The following is a 24,265-nucleotide window of genomic DNA, read 5'->3' on the forward strand; positions in this document are numbered from 1 at the left end:
CTATCATTTAAATTAATGCCAATGCCTGTGTGAATACCGTCCCGTGGCACTGGGGTTTTAACCGTTGACGTCTTTAATTAGCCGAGTATGCACCTGATCCAGGTCTGAAGAGCCGGCGCATTTCATTGTCAACGTTAGCGTTAGAAACAGCCCCCGTGTATGGCTGTCGTCTTTGATACAACATTTCTGACAATGACGCCGCAGGATTTGGAGTATGCAAAATGTTATTAATGAATCTATCTTGTCATGTCACTCAGTCTCGTCTTGATAGGGAAGGTGGGCGTTAGCTACATCTACCCCAAATCCTTCTTCATGTGTAAGCCAATCAGGAACTGAGAATTCAGTACTACTTCCTTTTCAATCAAACTGCCTTCCGTTTCAATCAAACTCTCTCACATAGACAAGTATTCTCTCTCACATAGACAAGTATTCTCTCTCACATAGACAAGTATACTCTCTCACATAGACAAGTATTCTCTCTCACATAGACAAGTATTCTCTCTCACATAGACAAGTATTCTCTCTTACATAGACAAGTATTCTCTCTTACACATCCTGTTATTCTCGTACATATACTAACATTCTGTTTCACACATACTATTTGTCTCTTACATATATTGTCATACTTTAGTATGATGGTGCATATAAGAGGGTATTTGTGTGTGTGTAAGAGAGTATGCCAGTTTAAGTGCAAGAGTATAATGGTGTATATGTGAGAGTATAATGGTATATATGTGAGAGTATAATGGTGTATATGTGAGACCAAGTAGTTTATGTGCAAGAGTATAATGGTATATATGTGAGAGTATAATGGTATATATGTGAGAGTATAATGGTACATATGTGAGAGTATAATGGTATATATGTGAGAGTATAATGGTATATATGTGAGGTTATGGTGTTGTATGTGAGACCAAGTAGTTTATGTGCAAGAGTATAATGGTATATATGTGAGAGTATAATGGTATATATGTGAGAGTATAATGGTACATATGTGAGAGTATAATGGTATATATGTGAGAGTATAATGGTATATATGTGAGGTTATGGTGTTGTATGTGAGACCAAGTAGTTTATGTGCAAGAGTATAATGGTATATATGTGAGAGTATAATGGTATATATGTGAGAGTATAATGGTACATATGTGAGAGTATAATGGTATATATGTGAGAGTATGATGGTATATATGTGAGGTAATGGCGTGTATGTGAGACCAAGTATGAATTATGGCCTATACGGCCTCTCATATATCTTTGAAAACACACGCACACATTGACTTACACGCTCACTCACTCACTCACTCACTCACTCACTCACTCTCACACACACACACACACACACACACACACACACACACACACACACACACACACACACACACACATACACACATACACATGCACATACACACACACACACCGAAGTTGTTGTTTATCCTAATGTGCAGCATTTTTATAGAGCACAGCGCCTCTGAAAGACCATTCAAGGTAATAGTAGTGGGAGAGCGCCATCAATCGCATTTGAGCCACACTCCTGACTTGAAACTCCAAAACATACCAGCCTAGGTTACATCGTTTGACTCAAACACCCCGACTTTTGCATTTGATTTATACACAGTTTCTCATTCATGAAACACCTGAGTAGTCCACTAATGTTTCATCTCAACCAAAATGCAAAATTTTAAATTAATAAATTCAGTGAATAGTGTTTGTGCTTATGTATCAATTATAAACCTGTTTTCAACTAAGCTCATTTTAAACATTTAGAAAATAGGCAAACGCGTGTAGGGGACATCAATGTTCCGTTATTCGGTTGAGAGAAGCAGGAGAGGAAGGGTTCTTTTATGCTCATGCCACCAGTAAGTAGATCCGGGCGTGCGCAACGCGGAGAGATACCATCCAACTCAGAGTGGAAGAGAGAGAGAGAGAGCGAAAGGGATCAAGACAAGGGAGAGCGTAAGGTGGATAGTCGCGGGTACGAGTCCACGTATTAGGTACCATGCAGACATTTGGATCATTTAAACTACATGAAAAACCACCAAATCCACGACATTAATGAAGGAATAGGTATGTAACGTTTTGTTTGCGTTCGTGTGGGTTTGCTGGCTTCAACGAATTGTCTTTTGCCTTATGAAACGTGTGAAAAGTTCAAGTATAGCGGACTGACTGTTGTGAGAAATCGGAGTCCTTCTCATGTTTCTTCTTGAAACTGTTAAAGTTGTTATGAAACGATTTGTAAAGTATACAAATAGTTGCGTATGATGTTCCGGTAGTGGTTCAACAGTTTTTATACGGCATGATTAGTTTAACCCGTTTTTTTGCGTTGCAGTTGGGGCATTGTTAGTGTTCAACGTTTTTAACAATCCGTAGAGCCTGCATCTGGCTCGCGCACGGCTGCCGTTTCTACGTGAAATGAATAAGAATGGGTTTAGTTGGGGGAAGGGATGTTAAAAGTAAATAGTCTGAGAACAGATTTGAATGAAACAGCCAACTTCTAATTTGTTTCCCTTCATTGTAAAAACAAACTTTCAAAAAATAATTACTAAACATATTGGTCGAAATGAAAAAATAACGCCTGTAAGAAAACATGTCTTTCATTGTGTCAAGTATTTAGGTAGGCTACCATGCAAAAACAAGGCTTCTATAACTAAATTCGTGCAGGTTGTGCATGCAGACTCCCATTGTGACTTTTGGCTAGTAATTTATCATGTAAACTGTAGTTATTACTAACTTGTTATAGTTTTAACCTATTATTGCACAGTTTATCATTAGGAGATTAATCCATTTAGCAGACTTTTAAGTAAGGCACAGTACAATGATATCCTTATTCTCTTGGTCTTTTTCAGATGTATTTATTCATTACTGTTTCTAATGTAGCCCATTCTAGATTGAGAGTGATATCTGTTGGTAGATTGTGGCTCATATCATATTGTCGTCTTCAGAGCTTTCACTACAGGAGAACCCAATTTGAAACCTAAACAACAGCCTAGTGTTTATTTTAGCTCCGACTTCTAAACATGCTATGGGCATGATTTGGACATACGTATAATGCCTCAATGGAATGTGACACAGGAGTTCTTCCACATTTCTGACGTGACATATTCTTAAGATATTTGCATAGCCTAATTTTATGTGGATCAAAGCATTTCATAGATACATTTGATCAAGTTAAAACTGAAATCCACCCTCCAAATCACCATCCTGTTTTTCTGCTTTCCATGTAATGTTACACATTAAAACATTTGGAACCTATTTGTTACAATATTGTCAGTAATACCAAAAATCAGTGTATTATGTCGATCTGTTTTTGCTGTCCCTACCAACAACACAATGTCAATACACAACAATCTTAATTATCTCTCCTTTGTCTGCTGTTTATTTTCTAGGCGGTTCGGTGAAGAACACGGTACAAAATGTGGAAACACTTGACTTCACTGCTCGTGCTGCTCCTGCAGCTCCTCTGCTGTGGCAGCGCTGACAATCAAAGGCAGGAGGGGGCCCCACCTATGCAGTTCACCCACTCCGTTTACAATGCCACAATATACGAGAACTCTGCTGCTAAGACCTTCTTGGAGAGCCATGCTAAGATGGGCATCTATATGACAGACTCAACCTGGGAGATACGGTACAAGATAATGGCAGGGGACAACGAGAATCTATTCAAAGCAGAGGACTACTTGCTGGGAGATTTCAGTTTCCTGCGCATAAGGACCAAAGGAGGCAGCACAGCCATTTTGAACCGGGAGGTTAAAGACCACTATATGCTCACAGTCAAAGCTGTGGAGAGGGGTACCAACTTGGAGGCACGCACCAGGGTCAAGGTCCAGGTACTCGACACCAATGACTTGAGACCTCTGTTCTCCCCCACTTCTTACAGCATCTCTCTGCCTGAGAACACCGCCATACGGACCAGCGTGGCCAAAGTCACGGCAACGGACGCGGACATTGGGACTAATGGAGAGTACTACTATAGCTTTAGGGAGGGGACAGACATGTTTGCCGTCCACCCGACAAGTGGCGTGGTGACATTGACCGGCAAGCTGGACTACTCCGAGACTAAGCTGTATGAACTAGAGATCCTGGCTGTGGACCGAGGCATGAAACTATACGGGAGCAGTGGCTTCAGTAGCATGGCTAAGCTGACTGTCAGGGTAGAGCAGGCCAATGAGCATGCACCTGTTATCACTGCGGTTACCCTGGCCCCATCTGATGCTGATCCGGACCCCTCCTATGCCATCGTGACAGTTGAGGATAACGACCAGGGACCAAACGGGGAGATTGCGTCATTGAGTGTGGTGGCAGGGGACCCCCTCCAGCAGTTCAAGGCTATGAGAACCAGTCCTGGGAGCAAGGAGTATAAAATCAAAGCGGTCAAGGATGTAGACTGGGACAGCCAGCCATTCGGATACAACCTCACTCTGCAGGCCAAGGACAAAGGAAGCCCTCCTCAGTTCTCCTCGGCTAAAGTCATACACGTCACGTCCCCACAGTTTAAAGTGGGGCCACCGAAGTTCGATCAGGCAGTTTACAGGGTCAATCTCAGTGAATTTGCCCCTTTACATACACCTGTTGTTATGATAACAGCCTTGCCAAAATATCCTAATTTGAAGTATGCTTTCAAACAAAAGTCTGAGAAGAATCGCTTTGCTATTAATGCAGACACTGGTCTAATAACCACAATCGGACCTGTCTATGCTGATCATGTCTCTAGATATGAACTAGAAGTTATCACCAGCGACAAGAGGGCAGCGACCAAAGTCATCATTGATGTGATTGATGTCAATAACAACGCCCCTGAGTTCCAGCAGACATCTTACAAGGCCAGCGTTGATGAGAATGTACCCATTGGGACCAGTGTGTTGGCGGTTAAAGCCACAGATCTAGACAGCGGGGAGAATGGGTACGTGACCTACAGCATCGCCAACGTCAGTCCGCAGCCATTTGTCATCGACTACTTCTCTGGTGTTATCAGCACCTCAGAGGTTCTGGATTATGAACTGATGCCAAGAATTTATCATCTCAAAGTCAGAGCCTCTGACTGGGGCTCCCCATTTCGCAGAGAGGTTGAGGCACCAGTTACCATCATGTTAAATAACCTGAATGACAATAACCCCCTCTTTGAGAATATAGACTGTGAGGTGACTGTGCCCAGAGACCATGGCGTTGGAGAGCAGATAACCACGGTGTCTGCCATTGATGCTGATGAATTACAACTGGTACGGTACAATATAAAATCAGGAAACAACCTTGATCTTTTTGAATTAAACCCAAACTCAGGTGTGCTTTCCTTGAAACAGACGCTTAGTGAGGGGGAGGCTGCTAAAGTATCTTTTCATAGCTTACACATCACTGCCAGCGACGGGGAAAATGAGACTCAACCAATGTTCATGAATATAACTGTTATTACAGCTCGCAAGCCTGTCCAACTGAAATGTGTGGACACAGGTGTTGCTACCATGCTGGCAGAAAAGCTGCTCCAAGGAAACAAAGTCCACAACCAACCGGAACCTGATGATAACTTCATGGATATTCATTCCATTAACCGCTATTCCCCTCAGTTTGCCGAGTCTTTTCCCAGTGTCATTGAGGTTAAAGAAGACCTTCCGGTCGGGGCCAGGATTGTCCATTTAAGTGCCTCTGACACAGATAGTGGGTTCAATGGGAAACTGGTGTACGTCATTTCAGGGGGAGACATAGAGAGCCGGTTCATAATAGATATGGAAAATGGCTGGCTACTGGTTCACTCTCCTCTCGACAGGGAGACAACCGACCACTACACATTAAACATCACTGTCTATGATCTCGGCATACCTCAGAAATCCTCATCACGCCTTTTGGACGTTAAGATCTTGGATGCTAATGACAACAGTCCTCAGTTTTTGCAAGACACGTATTCGGTGGAAATTAGCGAGAGTACATCTGTGGGGACGGAAATCATCCAGGTGGATTCCACTGACAAAGACCAGGGAGATAACGGCATGGTAAGATATTCCATTTTGGCAGACACTGACCAGTTTGCCATTGACGAGAAGACCGGAGTTGTAACGGTTAAAAGACCATTGGATCGCGAGGTACATCCGGTTTATGTTCTGAAGATTGCGGCACGTGATCAAGCTGTCAGTGAACCTCAGCTAGTGTCCACAGTGTTGCTAAAGGTCATTCTGGAAGATGTTAATGATAATCCTCCTAAATTTGTCCCTCCAAATTACCGAGTTAAAGTGAGAGAGGATCTCCCTATTGGCACTGTGATTATGTGGCTGGAAGCTCATGACCCTGATGTCGGACCATCCAGTCAGGTACGATACAGCCTAACTGACAACGGAGGTGGGAACTTTGAGGTGGACAAAATCAGCGGAGCGGTACGTATCGTGCAGAATCTGGATTATGAAAAAAGACAGGTGTACAATCTCACGGCAAAGGCTAAAGACAAAGGGAAGCCCATGTCCTTGTCATCCAGCTGTTTCATTGAGGTGGACGTGGTGGATGTAAATGAGAATCTTTACAGGCCATGGTTCCCCTCGTTTGTGGATAAGGGATTTATAAAAGAGGATGCTGTTATCGGGACCTCCGTGATGAAAGTAACCGCTCAAGATGAAGACAAAGGTAGAGATGGAGAGCTTCGCTACTCCATAAGGGATGGATCTGGTCTTGGGATATTCACCATTGATGAGGAGACTGGTGAGTTTCTTCCCCATTTCTCCATTTCATTATCATATATCTGCTTTATGAAAGGCCATTTTGTTTGTCATTAATTATTCAAGACACCAAATGGAAATGCATGCATTTGAAATGACTAGCAATTTAGAATGGGGGAGATCGCTCCTCAATGCCCTTCTTTTTTGTCTCCCTAAAATATTAGTGTGTGAGACAAGTACGGAATGTAGATGTTGCTTCCTGGAGAATTTAGGAAGCTTCCTGATTCTTTTCATTTTTTCCGTGAGTGGAGAAGCGATGGCAGGAACAGATGGAGCAGCTGTCTTTTAGACTTGCAGTAGACATTCCAAACTAGTTGCTGTGGAATTAAAAGTATTGCTGAGTGATTTCACCCCCTCTGCAACCGACATGAGCACTGTGTAATTATTGTTTGGTTCAATATAGAGATATGATCTCATGCATAGGTTGTTATTTAATCCAATATTTTACTTGAGTTAGCCTACACATTTAACTGTTATCTAGAAAATCTTCTCATGGCTGTGCAAAAGATCTTATTCTTATATGTGACAAAATGCACTTTCTAGCCTTCCTGTGGTCTTGCTGTGAATGTATTAATACTTTTCTCAGCTGTTCAGAACCATTGAGCACCTGTGCAAAAAGCTTAAAATAAGATGTCTGGAATTCAAACATTTTTCCCCCACAAATGGCTAACGGTCATTTCTTTTTGTGTGTATCAGGCCTTCGCTCACTGCCCTTTCTTGTTTATATAGGAACTATATTTAGGGTGGCTTGAGATTTTCCCATATAATTTATGTTTATGCTTGGTGCTGTTCATATTTAATGTCCGAATGGGGCAGTGAAAATTGATGCTTTAAAACATCTGCGTTTTGGCATAGGCCTATACATTTTCATTTATAGTCTCTGCATATGCAATGTTCTTATGTAAAGTAACTGACAGAAATTAAAATCCCTTGTTGAATGTTAATTTAGATTCAGGTGGATGCATATGCTATCAAGAGGAGTAAATTATCAGTGCCTTCCATGAACCAGTAGGGAAATCACACTTTCTTTGCTGGTAAATTTAGCATGACGTGATGAGCTGCCATGAAGAATTTAGTCTCAAGGACCATCTGTCTTCCATTGTTCTTGTCCAGTCTTACTCTGATTGTTCCCTCTGGGGTAGTTGTTGGAGACTTGGTTCTATGTAATACAATGTCTTTTGTTTACAGATATCAGGGACAATGTTAGTAGCGTGGTAGTAAATTGCGTGGAATTCAAATAATAACAACTCTGACTGAGCTGATATTTTTGCTTGGCCCCCTTTATTACGTTTGTGGAACCTTTTGCTCAAACTTTGTTACATCTTAAGGTAGCTGACATTTTCATCTTAAAACTGAATAAGAGCCTCATTCAGATGTGTTGAATTCCTATGCTGGGATATCTTTGGTTCAGAGTGGATATCAAAGGGCCTGGGCAGCATTTGAAACAAGACAAGTCATTCATGTAGAGCAGCAGTCTCCAACCTTTTTTAAATTGGAGAGATCAACTTTTTGTATACATATGTATCAAATTTCAACATGTCACATAATAAGTCAGAACTTCTTACAATCAAGTCAAATCAAAGTCATCTATGGATCCTGAATAATGTTTCAGCCATTGCAGGCGTCGCTTCTTTCACCATCCAGCCATCTGTGAACATTAAGTAAACGTTTGTCTTTTTAGTGTTTTTGTTTAGCTCGGTCACCTGTGCAAGGTTGCAATGGACTTGAGTGAAGTGGCTCTCAATGTTGCATTTTTACCAACGGAATTTCTGGTACCTTAGCACACACTTGTTCTTCACATTTGTGAAAAGAACTTGCTGTCACATTCTTCAAGTAGGTTTTCAGTTTTTTCTTGGGCTGGCCTTGCTTTATTCATCATAGATCTGGCAAAATGATAAGCTAAACTTTCTTGCTAATATCCCTCCTTGCTTTAGCTCAGTACAGTAGCAACCTCAGTAGCTCGCTTACAGTGTTACTGATGTGATGACGTGTTGCCAAACGGTAGCCTAACTGTTGGAGGATGGCAGGACATCTGTGTATTTGATTGGATTGAAATTGATTTGATTCACATGACGTCACTGTAGCTTTGCGCCGCCATGTTACCTACCTACTCGGCCTTAGAAATGCCTGCAATATGCCAGATTTTTTCCTCTGTTTCGGTGAAGTTCATCTTGGTGAATTCTGCTCAGGTCAAGGAGGACAGCATTTAAGAGAGAACGCGATTCCCATTGATCTGTCGCATGAAAGTCTTGCAATTTGAGTGAGAATGCGTCGCCCGCATCGTAGTAGGCGGCAGCCATGCCTTGGTCCCCCGGTTTTGACGTTAGCCTCAGAGTCAGACTCGGGCGCTCACTGGCAGTGTTCACAATGTTGTATTTCACTCCATTCGACACCACAAACGTCAGGGAGGACTGCTTTTGGTAGATATGAGCCTACCGAAGATAGCCAGAATATTGGATTTCTTTAACCAAGCCTGTTTCATTCGTCATTTGCCTGAGAAAGCGACCTCCGTTAGCCAGGCTAGTTTTGCCCGTTTCACTAGGTCAGGCTATTTAAAGGTTTTGGACAAATGGCTTTTGTGCATAGAATGTAAGTGCCTCAAAAAGTTAATGTCAAGCCCTGCATCTGACATTAAAGAACATTGTCAAGATTAATGACAGCTAGCCGTGAGCTTAAGTGGAACTAAGATGAGTGCTAGCTAGCTGTTAGCCACTTAGCTAACAACTCGCTACCTAGTCAGAGTAAACTGCACCAAAAACATACATTTGATTTCTTTCAAATAATAAATAACTTTCCCATGATTAAATATAAGTCCTTGGTGGCCATGTGCCGCACTTTCACGTCATTCACCCATCCAGCCACAGCATATTGATAAACATCCGTACTCTTGAAAGCCTTCAAGCTATCCCCACTGTATGGGGAGGGTTATGTACAAGATAAATGTTTATAGCTAGCTCTGTCATGGTAAGCCAATTGGGACAAGCCTGGGGCAGATAATAAGGAACCAAAGAAAACTGGGGGTAACAAATAGGCTAAGGATCGGAGCTTAAAATTGAACTTTCTCATCGAAATCGGCAGTGTGGGCGGCCATACTGGGAGAGATCGGTAGTGCATATGGCGGCGGCCTGTTTGGAAGTGACGTAGGTGGCATCTATGAATAGGAAGAGGTTTCCTGGGTGCATTTATATTTTGCCAGACACATTTATTTTGTTATATTTTTAAAGCATTTGGAGAGCTATTAAAAAGCTAGCGGAAGCTTGCAAGTGACGTGTTTGAGGCCCCTGATGTAGAGCTACACAACCACCAAATTCTTGTTTGAAATTATTTCCTGAATGTGTAGGATGCAGGTCATTTGGAAGCCTGACCTGTTCTTCCTCTCCAAACGTCCATCTCCATGCCTCTTCAAGTGATTTATCAGGAGTGGCAATTATAGTATTGTTTTGCACTGAACTCCATTGTTCAGGATCACAGGCAGAGCTGGTAGCAAACCAAATATCCCCCAGGCAATGAAGGCCCTCCTGGGAATACATTTTCTGATGGAGCGGTGGGGGGTTAGTAGGGGTGGGGGTGGGGTGAAGGTATGTGGTTTGAAAACAATGGTGCTTAAAGAAATCACTGTAAAACTTTGGGGCCCATCCCGCAACCCCAGAGAGGTGTTCTAGTGGTGCGACTGCAGGTGGTAAATCTGAACTAAAAAGCACCAGAAGGGGTCAAACCAGAAAACAAATGAAAAGTAGGTAAAATGAAGGGGGATGTGCCAGAAACCACACACTGACTGGAAAATAGTTTATTTTTCTTGTTTTTTCCAAGGGAGTGAATTAGGCAAGACTGCAGACATCTGTTACTGGTTTGCTTAAATGTGTTTAGACTCTTGTATGCCATGTGCATGCTTTATTTATTCACTATTTTTGTAAACTTGAAGTTGGGATTAGGAGAGGCGGCAGTGAGGAATGTGTAAATTAAAAGGACTTAGGTGCCTGTCTGACTCCCTCACCTCTTATTTAAAACAAACATATATTTCTGCCTTCCCAGTTTTCCTGTAAGGTATTTCTTAAACTCTCAATATATGTTTAGGTTCATTAAATTGAGGGGGTAAGTTCACCAATGAAACCTCAGCTTCAAGAAAGCTATGACTTATTTTTTACCACAAAACATCTCATGAGATGAGACCAAACTCAAAATTGGTGCCTCTAAGATTGGAATCATGTTTCTTTAAACATCTCCTGTTTGTTGGTATGGGGTTGTAAACTGTCTGCCCTGGTCCCTGTGCTACTTTCATAAATGTTGGCACATTTCACAAACACATTTGAAGCAGTGGGTTCTGTGGAGCCCTGGTGAAATTTGGTGTGCGTACCAGGTTAATTTTGTCCACTTTGTCAAGACACTGCTCTTGGGGTAAATGAGTTCATGGACTCCTGACACACTTTGGGGCTTTAACGTATGTCACTAACCTGAATGATGTATCCAGAGACAGACCTGGAATGTAGATAATTTAATTTAGAAACGTCTAGCAGTTGGGGAACAAACAACTAGGGCCTTGAGGCTATGGTTGGTGTAAAAGGAGAAGACCAATTTCAGCAGGTTATATATAGGCTACTGAGGACCATCAGTGGGGAAGATGTTTCTGGTTGCACAAGGTGATGAGTTGTCAATCCCGTAAGAAGCCGATGGGCAATTATCTGTTTATTAAGGGGGAATGAAGATTTGTGGAAAGTTGAAGCACATTAGGGTAATGTTTTTCCAATAAATGACTAAAGATATAGGATGAAAATGCAATGCCAGTACATAGTGATATTCACACTGTGATATGTTAAAACATTTGTCTAACTTAAAATGGATAATGCCCTTGCTTGCAATACATAATTATATCATTTACTTTCTAGTCAAGGAGTTGTGTCTTTTTATTCAGTTAAGCTTGAATCAGCCTGTTGGGGACTAGCCTATCTTGTTTGCAATCCATGGTGCAAAGACTTTGTTTAATTACAACCAGAAACACGTTCTTCAGTATCTTTTTTCCACCTTTCAGATCAGGCTTCAAGCTTCTTAGCCCACTTTGTGATGAGAACAGTCAAGATGTTGTAAAGCAATTTAGTTCAGTAAAGTTCAAAAACAGAACCACAGGGATAAGAACATAAAAATGGATAATGTTGAATTATGAACCATGTAGTAGCAGAGGGGTGTTTATCAGTGTTGCTTGCATATTTTCAGGATATTTTCAGACGTAGTCCCAATAGAACGGCCTCTTCCAACCAGATGCTCATTAGATAATATATGCATTGACCTTTCGCTTCAACTTGTTAGTAGGGGGCACAGTGAAAGAGGCCTTTGTGGAGGCAGATGATTTGGTTTGAGATGTAATGACATAGGCCTAGTTCTGTGAGCGCATGTGCTTTCCACCCTCTTCAAAATGCACATTGCCCCTGCCCTCTCCATTCCTTCAAGTGTCCCCCCTCTGCCCTTCCTGTCGAGAGCAAGGTAGACTAACCCCTCAGCGATGCCAGATAAGAAAGGTATTCTCTGAGTGGTTTGCCTTTTCATGTATGGCCGCCTCCAGTTACCAGGGAGAGAGAGGAGGGGGGTGGGAGGTGACGACTATGTCTTTAGCAAGGCCTCATGGGAGATTGATTGAACCCGAGCACCCGTGCCCTGACTTTTTTTGTATTGGATATGCAGAAGCACTTGGCAGAAGTGTGACTGTTTTAGCACACTCCAAAGAGGCACATGACTCCTGATACTTGCTGCTCCAGCGCCGTTGCTGGGGGGATGTTACAAAGAATGCGCAGCAGCAAAAGTGGATTTTAGGGCACAAAATGAATAGCACACGTTCCCCTAGTTAAAAGTTTGTTGCTCTCTCAGCCCATTAAGCCTTTTAAAAAAACTGTAAAGGTGCCTAGTGCAGATGGCCCGCTTGATTGCGTGTTAACTCTTGTCATGCTAATGTTGACTGTGGCTAATGACGGTCGGTTTACACTTTGTCTCCTTCCTGTGCAAACTATTGTGGATTAACCCTCTCACAAACTGAAGAATGCACAGAGATTTTGAAGCTTCAAGCACTTCTGTCAGAACTAGACATAGAACTTTGTCATTTGATTATGAAGGACAGAATGGGATCCTATTATGTGAGTGACTCAAGGATAATTTGACTGACAGAACTCTGAACTTTTGACTGTCAATGTTTTTCTTGTGTTTATTAGAGCTAGGGTTGGATGGTATAGAAATATACCGGTATGAATTCGCCTACGATATGGATTTTGACTATACCGTGCTAACCGCGGTAGAGCCTTTCAAAAATAAGATTTGTCACCACCCCATACACTCCAGGCACAGCATAAAATTATCCTACAGATCGTTTTAGGCGAGTATCGCAGTTTTATCAGTTTTACGCAAACATCGCAAGCAATCTTCCGCAATCTACGCCAACATCGAAAGCAATCTTCTGGATCCTCAGTGCGGATTGCAATCTGTTGAAACAAATGGACTACATATTGTAATAAGAACAAATATATATATATATATATTCTGTTACCGTCTGTGCTTCAAATGATACCATGATATACATTTTAAGCCATAGCGCCCAGCCCTAATTAGAGCCACTCTCACCCCCATCACTTTCAAACAACTTCAGTTTGTGTGCTACCCTGCACCTGACAAAAGGTTGTTCTCAGCGTTGTCCAGTTGTAATGGGAGAGAGCACACAACAGGGCTGTTTATTCTGAGGCTTTGGGCTGTTTATTCTGAAGCTTTAGTTTTGATGCATTGGTTTTTAAAGCGTAGCTGACTTAACGTCAAGGTGAGATGGTACTTGGCGTAACGAGTCTTGAGGTTTCACATGTTGAATGGACGGACACTTAAAAAAAAATCAAACAGAGGTAGATGAAGATGGATGCTCTGTTTGATGTTTGCATCGTGCTCCTCTATGTGCTCCTGATAAGCTGTCAGTGCTAAAGCACAGTTTAAACCTTGTTCCACTCGTGGAATATCCGAATTGTTCAAGCATCACCAGATGACAGCATAAGCCCTGTGCTATACCAATGAAGAAAGGACTGGGGCCTGGACTACAGTATGTAATGTGATAAAAGTTGCGATTGAAAAGGGAATAATTTCCCTGTATTGAGCCTTCAGGTTCAGTCTAGGCAACTGCCTGAAAATCTGTATTCCCTTAATGCTTTCCTACCTTTGTCCCTTCTTTTGTACACTACCCTGCCACCTTTTTAATCTACAGAAGAATTGCCTGTTATATTGAAGACAATGAACAACAGGACAGAGAGAAAGTAATCATACAACCTTTCTAAATGTCACCGTGGCAGGCAGGCAGACTCAAACTTGGAAGCACAAGAGCAAAGCCATCCCCCACCCCAAGAAAAGCTCTTCCACACAATCCTTTCATTGTGTGCTCTGTGATAAGAGCGTCTGCTAAATGACTAAAATGACTAAATGTGATAATGTGAAGTACAGTTTGGTTGGTGGAAGGGCTGGGGTGGGCTTCATGAAACTGTTATGTTCAGGAAAGATGAACCGTGCGTCTCCACGGTTATTCTCAGAAGAGAGTCAATAGCTCAGGAGGGCCAGGAGGTAACCGGTCTTAAATAATACCGGGATATTGAACCAGGCAGCCGCACTCTCTGGCCATGCTCCCAGGCCTTTGAAATCACACTGCTCACATTGACAATGGAACCTGCCCTGGCACATCCCAATAGCTTCCTCCAACTGGAATTAATGGGCTAAATTCTGTTCAACCCCCCCCCCCCCCCCCCCCAAAGAAAACCCCCCACCACCAGGCATGTTCTAATTGCATCACTCCCTTTCGTTCATTGAATACTTTTTTCTGTCTTTAAATCTCTTCACTGCCCCCCAGTCTCTAGCTTATTATAAAAACAGCCATTCTTTAGTTTTTCCTCCGGCTACAGTAGATATTCAAAATGTGAGGCCTATGTATTTTTCTTTATAAGCCCACCACACATAAAAAGACGGGTTGGAATATTCATGCCTCTTTAAAATGTTAATGTCTGCTGATTTGATAATGCAGTTTTAGTAAATGGCAGTTGTTTGCGTGTTTTAGCCCTCTTTAAGACGATAAGATTAGGTTGATATGTAGAGTGAGGCACTGTGCTCCACATTGTTAAGCTGGCGAAATGAGTCTGTTTGTCTAAAGTACCATTTCCCTCCAAGCCAGCTGTTGATAGCACTTTTTTCTGCCTGTGGTGATTGTATACAGAATGCACAATGATGCATGAAGCGGAAATGGCTATTGGGCTCACTTGGTGGGCTTGCTAGGTCATAATTACCGGCTCTTGATACGAGGAAGAGATAAGACAGTGAAACGTGGCTTTTGTGTGATAGACTGTTAACTCACAGTGCAACTGACCTACACTAATATACTGATAACACCTCTGATCACAGGCCACTCTATAGTCTAAAGTAAGACTGGATGACCTCAATACTTGAATAGCTTTGCTGAGGTCCTAGCATCATGTGGCGATTTAAAGTGTAGCCTATCTGCCCATCTGTAGCCCATCTTCATGTGTCTAAAATTATTCACCGGTTATTTCATGTTAATAAAAATAATAAACTTTAGATAGGCTGTCAGCCAAGCTGAGTCCCCAAAGCGGTCAGGTTTTTTTCATCCTGACCTCATCCATGCTCTCAGACCTCTGATTTTTTTAAGGTCTTAGGCATTATAGTTGGAGGCCAAAAATGTTGGAAATGCCGACCTAGGCCTCAGTTTTGATAAGACTGGGAACTCTGAGGAGCGATACGATTTAAAGTGGCTGGGGCACAGGGAGCTTAGCTCAGGCCTTTTTCTAATACGCTGGGATTCTGTGTGACGGAGGAATTTGAAGCATTCCTCAGTGCTATGGAAAGAGAGATGGAGGAAGGGGGAGGGAAAGCGCTGAGAGAGTTTATGTAAGCATGTGAGCAGGAGGCCTAAGAAGGCTGAGGAATGTGGGCTGGGGGAAAGAGGCATCAGCGCAGGTAGTTCAAAGCAAAACAACTGATCTCTTTTCACTTAAAAGACACACTTTTTGGACTCCAGTATAGATTAATACCAACACGTTCTCTACAGAAGGTCATCTGCAGAGATGCCTTGCCTTTGAGTGGACTGGATCAGGGGCAAGACTGTGACCAGGCCCAGTAGGCTAAGGGAACTTTGCACTGTACAGCTAACTGTGGTCTGTTTGCCAGTGACACATTTTCACTTGAAGAGGTTTTGAAGTAGGCCCACCACATAGAAATTAGAGCAGGGGATAAACAGGATTTTAGGAGTCCTAATCCACTTTTGACAGCCAATAATGTTTTTGGCTTGATCATTTCAACTTCCAGCATTTGATGTCCACACAGTGTGCGATCAATTTATAAATTAATCAAAGGAGAACTTGTATTTGTAATATTACCCCCAGTCAATTTCATACATTCTCTTGAGGTTAAATGTATCAACATAAATTTGCAACACCTTTGTGGTTGCATGTTGTGTGGCAGGTTGAATCATCAGGATTATTACAATCCACCCAACAGCCAATTCCAGTGCGACACAGACATTTTCATTTTGATGCTGGTCTGGAAGTGGTAACCATGTTGTTTCACCATTTTGTCAAAACAAACAGTCTTGAAGGGGGAGTTTCACACCGTGAAGTCCCTAGACCGCTCCACTGTAACTAGCTATTGAGTAAATGTCACCAAAGTTCTTTTTGCTAAGATAGATTGGAGTGGATGTGAACACCATTTACACGCCTACATAGTATGTCAGTTGTAGAGTTCATTCCCTGGGCTGTTAGCTGCTCTGCTAAATGGAGGTGGTACTGTTAGACGTAGAAGACATAGCCGCAAGGCATAAAAAGAAAATGGAAGGAGAAAAAGAAAAGGAAAAGAAGGCGTGAACCTGGCAGGGTTGGTTTCCTAGTCTTCTTTTTTATTGTCCTGAGGGCAGGTTTCGCTTCTTTCTCATTGAATGGTGCTGCATGGAACAGGTGTGGTGTGTGCATCTGATTCATCTCCTGTGTACTTGATGAGTAATGATCCCGTGTCCTGACAATTCAGTTATTTTTATTATTAATGTGACTAGAATTTGGTATGTTTTGAAACTTCAAGCTGGCGCTTGTATTCATTTGAATGTGAACCTGTTTAAGTGAGGCGAGATAGAAGTTGGTGAGAAGAAGTTGAATTTGATTCAAACGGTTTGCTTCCAGTTGAACTCCGTCCTAACTTTATCAAACAATAAAAAGATAATAAAGCAAGACTTCCTCCCTTTTCCTGGCAGCACCCAGGCATCACCCAGCACGGTTTGCTTAAGGCAGGGTTTTGTGGGTGTTGAGTCAAGATCTTTTATGTTATTAGTTAGGACCGCTGCCAGAGTACAGCCCAGGCCTGAACAGAAATACAGTCATCTATCTTCTCCATATCCATGTCTTAAGAGATGGCAGCAGGATCTTTGAAACCCTGACATGCGAGAGAGTGGAATTGTTCTGCTTTACCAGTGTCTCCCAGTCAGGCAGATGAGTGCTCAAGCGTGGCCATTGACTTGTCAGAAGCATAGGAGAAGTCTCGTACCCTCCCCTCTGCCTCTCTCTAGCTCTCTGTCTCCCGCTCACTGCTTGTCTTATTAGCACACAATCTGACCCTTACACAGTCCCTTACACGCGCGAGTGCAAGTACACACACGCACACTCTCAAACGCTATAGTTCGACTGCACTCTATATTTCTGGCCTCCCTCCCAGATTGCTCTCACCCACTCGACAACTCCCTCTATCTTATCCAAACTCCTTCTCTTTCCCTCCCCCTCCCTGTAACTCTCTCCTTCTCTCTGTCGCTCTCTCTTTCTGTCTGTGTCGTTTTCTCTGTCTTAGTCTCATTCTGCCTTACTCCTCCTATGTTACTTTCATGGTACTCCCTTGCATGATGCTAGCAATGAGATTAGCACTTGGATTTTTTATTTATGCTTGACATTTGCAATTACGCCCTCAACTGTTCCTCTCAGTAGCTATCACAAATTTTCCACAGCAAGCAGTAAATTTGTCTTTTGCAAAAATCCAAAGAAGCGAACTCGTAAATATTAGTTGTCTACACTTTGCAACAGAACAAGTTTGGGGAAAAATATTTTAATAGCCACATTGACATTGTTATGATATTTTTTTAAGGTTTGCGTATAGTCTGGTACTAAGCACCAGGCACACAAATGCAACCATATTGCATTTAGTATGAGCCAGCCTGTACCATACCCTGGTACAGTTGCCTGTAGTAACGGAACGCCCCCCCCCCCTCCCCCCACTGTGGCTCCCTTATTGAAAGCCTCCAGATAACTCCAGAGAGCAGTAATGATGAGTAAGGAAACCAAAAAGTATCTCAGAAATAAGACACGGGAACTCCAAGAAAAAGCCCCTCCACCCCCCTATCACCCTAAAAAGTGAGATATTAGTGACAGCTTTTTTGCTTCTTCTTCTTTGAATCTGTCCACCTCAAGGCACAAGGGCTGAGTTACAGACCTGCCATAATCAAGTTACAGTGAGTGAACAAAAAGGGTTTCGAGAGGTCGTAGAAATACAAGGTCGCGGTGCAGCATGCTTTCAGGAAGAAGTTGGCTGGCCTTTTTTCTCGATTGGCACACAGGTTTTTATGATGTTATAGACCTACTCCTTATCCGGGGCACATGTGAACTTTGTTCAGAGGTGTGCGGTTACTGCTTTTCTTTTCAGGAGAAACGGCCCACGCCCTGTATTACTGGGATAGGTGTGCCGAGCAATGAGCTCATTTATATTGGTCTCCCCACAGGTCATTCTGACCTCTTACTGATATCAGTTTATAGTTCCAAGTTCCAAGACTCCATATCCGCTCAGTCATTGGAGCATTGTTGTCAGATGTTTAGTCCTCATCACATGCCTCAGATTGCTGCTGTGTTTGCTCAGCTGAAGGCTATAGCACCCTACATGGCATAGGGCCAGCGATACAAAAGGAAAACGGTCCCGGGCCGGCTAGAGGCTGTAAACAGAGTGCTGGAGCAGTTTGCATACCCATCCTGCACATGCTTGTCTCTTTCCCTCCTTTCTTTGCCCACCCCTATCTCTTTCTCTCCTCCCTCCCTCATTTACCCTGAAACCTGATTAGAAGAGCCTTTAATGAGCCCCCCTCATCTCATCTCTCTGATTTCAAAAGAGACCAATTTGGCCACAGCTACAATTGGTCTACCGTAGACAGTCTTGACACAAACCCCTGGAGTTTTCTTATACTCCTTCAATCAGGGTTTTTTCCCAAGAATAAAAAGAGAGTAGATGTGCCAACTGTTGTTTGGGTAGAGAAAAGGACACGCACTAATTCCCCCCCCCCCCTGTTGTTTTCATATTTCTCAGGAGTCATACGTACAAAAGAGCTCCTGGACCACGAGACCACGTCCCACTACTGGCTGACGGTGTACGCTACGGACGGCGGCGTGGTGCCCCTGTGGGCCTTCGTGGAGGTGTACGTGGAGGTGCAGGATGTCAACGACAACGCCCCGCAGACCTCGGAGCCCGTGTACTACCCAGCCGTGATGGAGAACTCCCTCAAGGACGTGTCCATCATCCAGATCGAGGCGGTGGATCCGGACGCCAAGGCCAGCGACAAGCTCTCCTACAAGATCACCAGCGGCAACCCTCAGGGCTTCTTCGCCATCAATCCCAAGACAGGTAAGATGGCCGCCGGCTCAGGAGAAACACCCAATGTTGAAATGGCTGCTTTGCGTTATTCATCCCCTGAGGCGGGTATTGATTCGGTTTCAAACAGGCCTGCATTAACATCATAGATGTTTTATGGAGGTGCTCGCAAAGCCTTGTTCATAGAAGGGGCAGGCGAGAATGGTAGGTCGTCAAGGTCATAATGTTGATGTCTTTGGCAGGGGTGCTGCTGGACATTTTGAGTTGGGAGTGCTGAAGATCATTGGCATGGAGATGTGGCTACCCAACCCGAACCCGACGAGTGTAGTGTAATTTACAAGACATTTAGGTACTGATATTCCTAGTCCATACTGAAGCAGCACCCCTACTTTCCATGTATCTGGTCTTAGGCCTTTGTCACCCAGGTTAATTCACCAGTACAGTGTGCCTTACATGTAGCACAAACACTGTAATACTGCTGTGTAAAACTGCTCCACGGTACACAACCTTCCTTAATATGTAATCTGCCCTAACAGACTGCCATACAGAGGCGCATTGTATGGAACACCATTTCATGGTTCCTATAGAATAGACCACCTCACATGCACACACAGAATAAATGCTGTGTTCAACCCTTGAGACTGAGATGGGCAGTTACTAATAGAGACTGAAAACTGAAGAGCAGCATGTTCTTCAAGAGGTTTCTGAAACCTTTCTGTGGTGCTTTCTGGTAAAGACTATCTTCAATGTAGACATGTGAGTGCACTGACGTCTACAGGGTTTTCAGAGCTCTCTACTCCGCATATGTATGTCCACATATTGTGCTCTGGAAATGGGCTAATGCTGAATATTTCAAAGCATACCCCCCAAAGGCCCCTTAAAGCCAGTAGGAACACTGTTTTACTTTGAACTCTAGTGAAAACGGTAGTTATAGGTGCGAAGTGAAAGCTTTGTTGAGTAGTAAGTGTTCTGTGTGGGTTTCGTGCCTGCATGGTCCTTGTTTCAGGCAAGTGAATTGTGTCTTTTAAAAGGGAAATCTGTTGTTTTGTTTAAACTAGGGATTTGGGTACTTGTCTTGTGCTGTGCTGCCTCATGCATACAGTTGTCAATCCAATCCATTCAAGCCAATCAGAAACTGAAAGATCATTTTGACTTCCATGTCGAATCATTTTGAAGGATTAATCAGGGAAGTTTTGCTTGAGTGTTGCTCCTTTTAATTTAAGCGTTCCGTCAACAGGGTACAAATGAGCCTTCACAGATTGGTGTTGCACAATCTTGTTTGTCTTTCACTAAAGGCTATTTACCAATCAAATTGATCCTACCTCGGTGTTCCTAGGTGTCCCTTCCAGATGCTCAAAACTGAACTGCCATTTCAGCTGAGGGAAAGGGAAAAACGTCTTTCCTTCGTTGACTTGTGTGGTCCTCTATTCCTAGTAAGGTTCATCAACAAACCCTGGGTTATTTTTGTTAGCAGTGGCCAATGTGAATTTTCTGACCAAATAAGGGTTTGTCATGTAGCATGGCCCCTCTGAAAACGCCTGGGCCTAATCCTGGCCACTCTCCAAGGACAGAGGGAAGGAGAGAAGGAATGACCTAAAGAAAGAAAGATGGAAAGAAAAAAAAAGTTCTACATTTAGTCCCTAACTGGTTTGTGGGTAATGCAAGATCGGCTCGATAAACGTGGGGATTTTGTGGACGTTTGTGTGTGATGAGATAAAGTACAAAATAAATCTGCTGCTCCAGACTGTGAGGCTGTATTAGGGAATTGTGTTTTCTCAGTAATGGAACATTGAACCTTGAAGAGTAGAGCAGTGAGTCAGATTGTAGGCAGGCTGGCCAGATATCTGGCAGTACAGAGACCAGTCTTACTTGAGGTTTCAGAACCAGAGACCAGTCTCCTTTTAGGTTTCAAAACTAGAGACCAGTCTCCCTTTAGGTTTCAAAACCAGAGACCAGTCTCACTTGAGGCTTCAGAATCCAAGTCCAGATCCACCAACCACTGCTTCAAGCTGGGGCCTTAATCCTCACACCCCAGCTTTCCATTTTCCCCATCATCTCCCCCAGGATCTTGAGCCAATACCGATGAGGTGTCACTTCACCGGACGTTTTAATTGGACCGGATGAAATTCTATTATCCACCGTTGCTTTAAGAGCTGCATTGGAGCCTTCTGATCAATAAAGGGATCAATACGAGACCCTGAGATCGATCTGCGCTGACCTCCATTGGTTTTCATTTAACCTCTGAGATGGAAATCATGTTGCTTAGGTTCAGAGACCCTGAGCCTGAGAAAATGGATGGGTGTCTATTTTAAAGATGTCTGCACCAGAGACAGACGTGTTTGTGTGTGCCGGACCTCAGTAATATCTACTACATGAGGCTGTGAGCAGAAACCTGAGGGAGAAGAAAGAGAGTGCCTCCAATGCTCTCTCTGTCTCTCACTTTCTCTCTCTCACTATTTCTCTATCTCACTTTCTCTGTCTCAGAGTTTCTTTTTCTCTCTGTGTGTCTCTCCCTGTGTCACTGTTTCCTTCTCTCTGGTCTTTCTCTTTCTATCTCACTATTTCTCTCGTTTTTTTTCTCTGTCTTTTTGTAGTGGAGAATAACAACTTTAGTCTGGGGTTTTAGACACTCGATGATTCTGGACGTTAAGAAACAACCTACTTAGTACAGGATTTGTACTCGCCCTTTGGACGAACTGCTCTTAAACCTGCATTTTAAAAGCGAAAAATCCAATTTCCTGATTAGTCTGCACTTATTTATAAAGCTTGTGTGTTTGTGTGTAGGGGGTGTGTGTTTGTCCGAGTGTGTGTGTTTGCACACATGTGAGCATGTTAGGCCCGGAAGTCTTTACAGACTTGACCGTGTTTGCATCAGCTCCTTAGGTCCCCTTTCGAAGCGTTGGAGGAGCGTTCCGAATCGGGAAGGGTTACACGAAGGACAGCCGAGAGAGAGGAAGAGACCCGCTCATGCATATCAAAGCCTGTTCAAACTTTTATCAGCCCAACACCAGAGCCTCCCGCGCCAGGTTCAACAAAGAGTGTTTTGTAGAAAGAGAACCCTGCTAAATCACTGCTTCAATGTGTTTATGTCACTTTCACAGAGAAGGAGGCAGGGAGAGATAAGAGGGGAGGTATGGGGGATTGGAGACCAAGACAGAGGGAGAACCTACAGTGTGTGTGGAGAGGTGGAGGATAGGAGATGAAGGGGGAAATAGATCAAAAATGACACATATAGATTGTTGAATGTTGAGTCTACGCTGGTTGTTGCTGAAACTAGCAATGTGAAACGTTCTCAAGGGAAAATGCCCATTATCTTTTATTTTCCCTGTCTCAGCCATTAGGGTGGCCGCAAATAGGCTTGATATCCTTCCACATTATCAACTCAATATGACATTCTCCCCGCATATTACAGGTTTTTGAAAATGTTTAAATTTACAACACGCAAGTCTCTGTAATTACATGCTCAAAAACAGCAACGGGAGCAAGGCCTCTCCTGGCATATCTACAAAGCTATGCATGGTGCTGCGGAGGGGGGAAAGTTGAGGACTTTTTTTATGTGTGCGGGATTTGGCAAATGTTGCAGGCACATGTGTTGTGCCTGACTTGGTTAGCCAGCTAGATTAGGCTGTAATACTTTAGGCTTTCCTGCCTAACGCAGGAACATGTCTAGCTAGTTGGCTAGCTTGCACACAAACTGCCTGTTTTCCTCGTCCACGCGCCTGACTAAGTCGATTCCCAGCCGTGCCAATTGGCGTTGTGTCCTTGGGCAAGTCACTTCACCCAGGGATAATGTCCCTGTACTTACTGTAAGTTGCTCTGGATAAGAGTGTCTTCTAAATGACGAAATGTAATGTAAAATGTAAATGTAAGTCAGGCTTCAGACACAGAGGGAGGCTTCTTGGTGGCAATGTGTGCCGGCTTTCTCTCTGGGCGTCAGATGACCACATTGGTCCCTCTAAAAAGATAAAAGGCTCCCTCTCTTTCTGCCGAGTAAACAAGACCTGCTGTTTGGTGCTCCATCCTGTCTGGTGTGTCATTAATGTGCAAGGCCAGCTCTCCGCTCTATAACGGGCGCCATGGCAATCCCGTTCACACTGAGCTATAACAGCTCGAAAGGGCCGTTTAAAAGACAAGAATGAGGGGTAAGAGAGAGAGGTCTCTGAGTTTCTTTTAGCCCTTGAACATCTGTGCTATATGGATCGTGGGGAAGATGAAGTTTCCTTTATGAGCTCGACTCGGCAGCGCGTGTGTCGTTCAACTCTGTCCACGTCAGCAACAGTCCTACCTGAGCCTGTGGGATCCCACCCACTCACACACACACACACACACACACTGTAATCAAGGAGGGTTTACAGTTCAACAGAAAACTAGCGATTCACACTCCTTCCTCCCCTACTTCCTCCACCTCCCACTTCTCCCTCCCTCCCTCCCTCCCTCCCTCCCTCCCTCCCTCCCTCCCTCCCTCCCTCCCTCCCTCCCTCCCTCCCTCCCTCCCTCCCTCCCTCCCTCCCTCCCTCCCTCCCTCCCTCCCTCCCTCCCTCCCTCCCTCCCTCCCTCCCTCCCTCCCTCCCTCCCTCCCTCCCTCCCTCCCTCACTCCCTCACTCACTCACTCACTCACTCACTCACTCCCTGCGTGTCCGTGGGCAGATCGCTCTCCAGCATGTTTCTGTCCCAGCCAGCGCATGTGGGAGTAGCGTTAGCCAGCCTACGCGGAACAAGATCCCACAGTCCTCCCGTCCAAACCACCTAACAGCTTTGGAGTGTAACCTGCCGGCCAGACGGGAGAGGACAGCAGTCATTTACTGAATCAGTTACTGGGGCTTTTTCTTTTTTGTCTTTTTCAAAATGTAGCTCGCCAACTGTGACTGGCTGGACTTTGACTGGACTGGTAGAGGCCCGTAAAGTCAGGGTGGGGGGGTTGCGCAAACAGGCGTGACGCCCGCTTAGA

At 43.7% G+C, this 24,265-nt stretch overlaps 1 protein-coding gene across 1 annotated transcript in view; it reads left to right on the forward strand.

Moving 5' to 3' along the window:
- Nucleotides 1-1,945: 1,945 nt before the first annotated feature.
- fat1a (FAT atypical cadherin 1a) overlaps nt 1,946-24,265 on the forward strand; it is a 68,764-nt gene continuing 46,444 nt past the window's right edge. Inside the window, exons 1-3 of the mRNA XM_067250144.1 lie at nt 1,946-2,067; nt 3,387-6,678; nt 19,035-19,349. Of these exons, the coding sequence (XP_067106245.1) occupies nt 3,414-6,678; nt 19,035-19,349 (3,580 nt within the window). The 5' untranslated portion in view covers nt 1,946-2,067; nt 3,387-3,413. The remainder of the gene's footprint in view (nt 2,068-3,386; nt 6,679-19,034; nt 19,350-24,265) is intronic.

Source organism: Osmerus mordax, chromosome 14 (genome assembly GCF_038355195.1).
Source record: "Osmerus mordax isolate fOsmMor3 chromosome 14, fOsmMor3.pri, whole genome shotgun sequence".
Lineage (NCBI taxonomy): Eukaryota > Metazoa > Chordata > Actinopteri > Osmeriformes > Osmeridae > Osmerus > Osmerus mordax.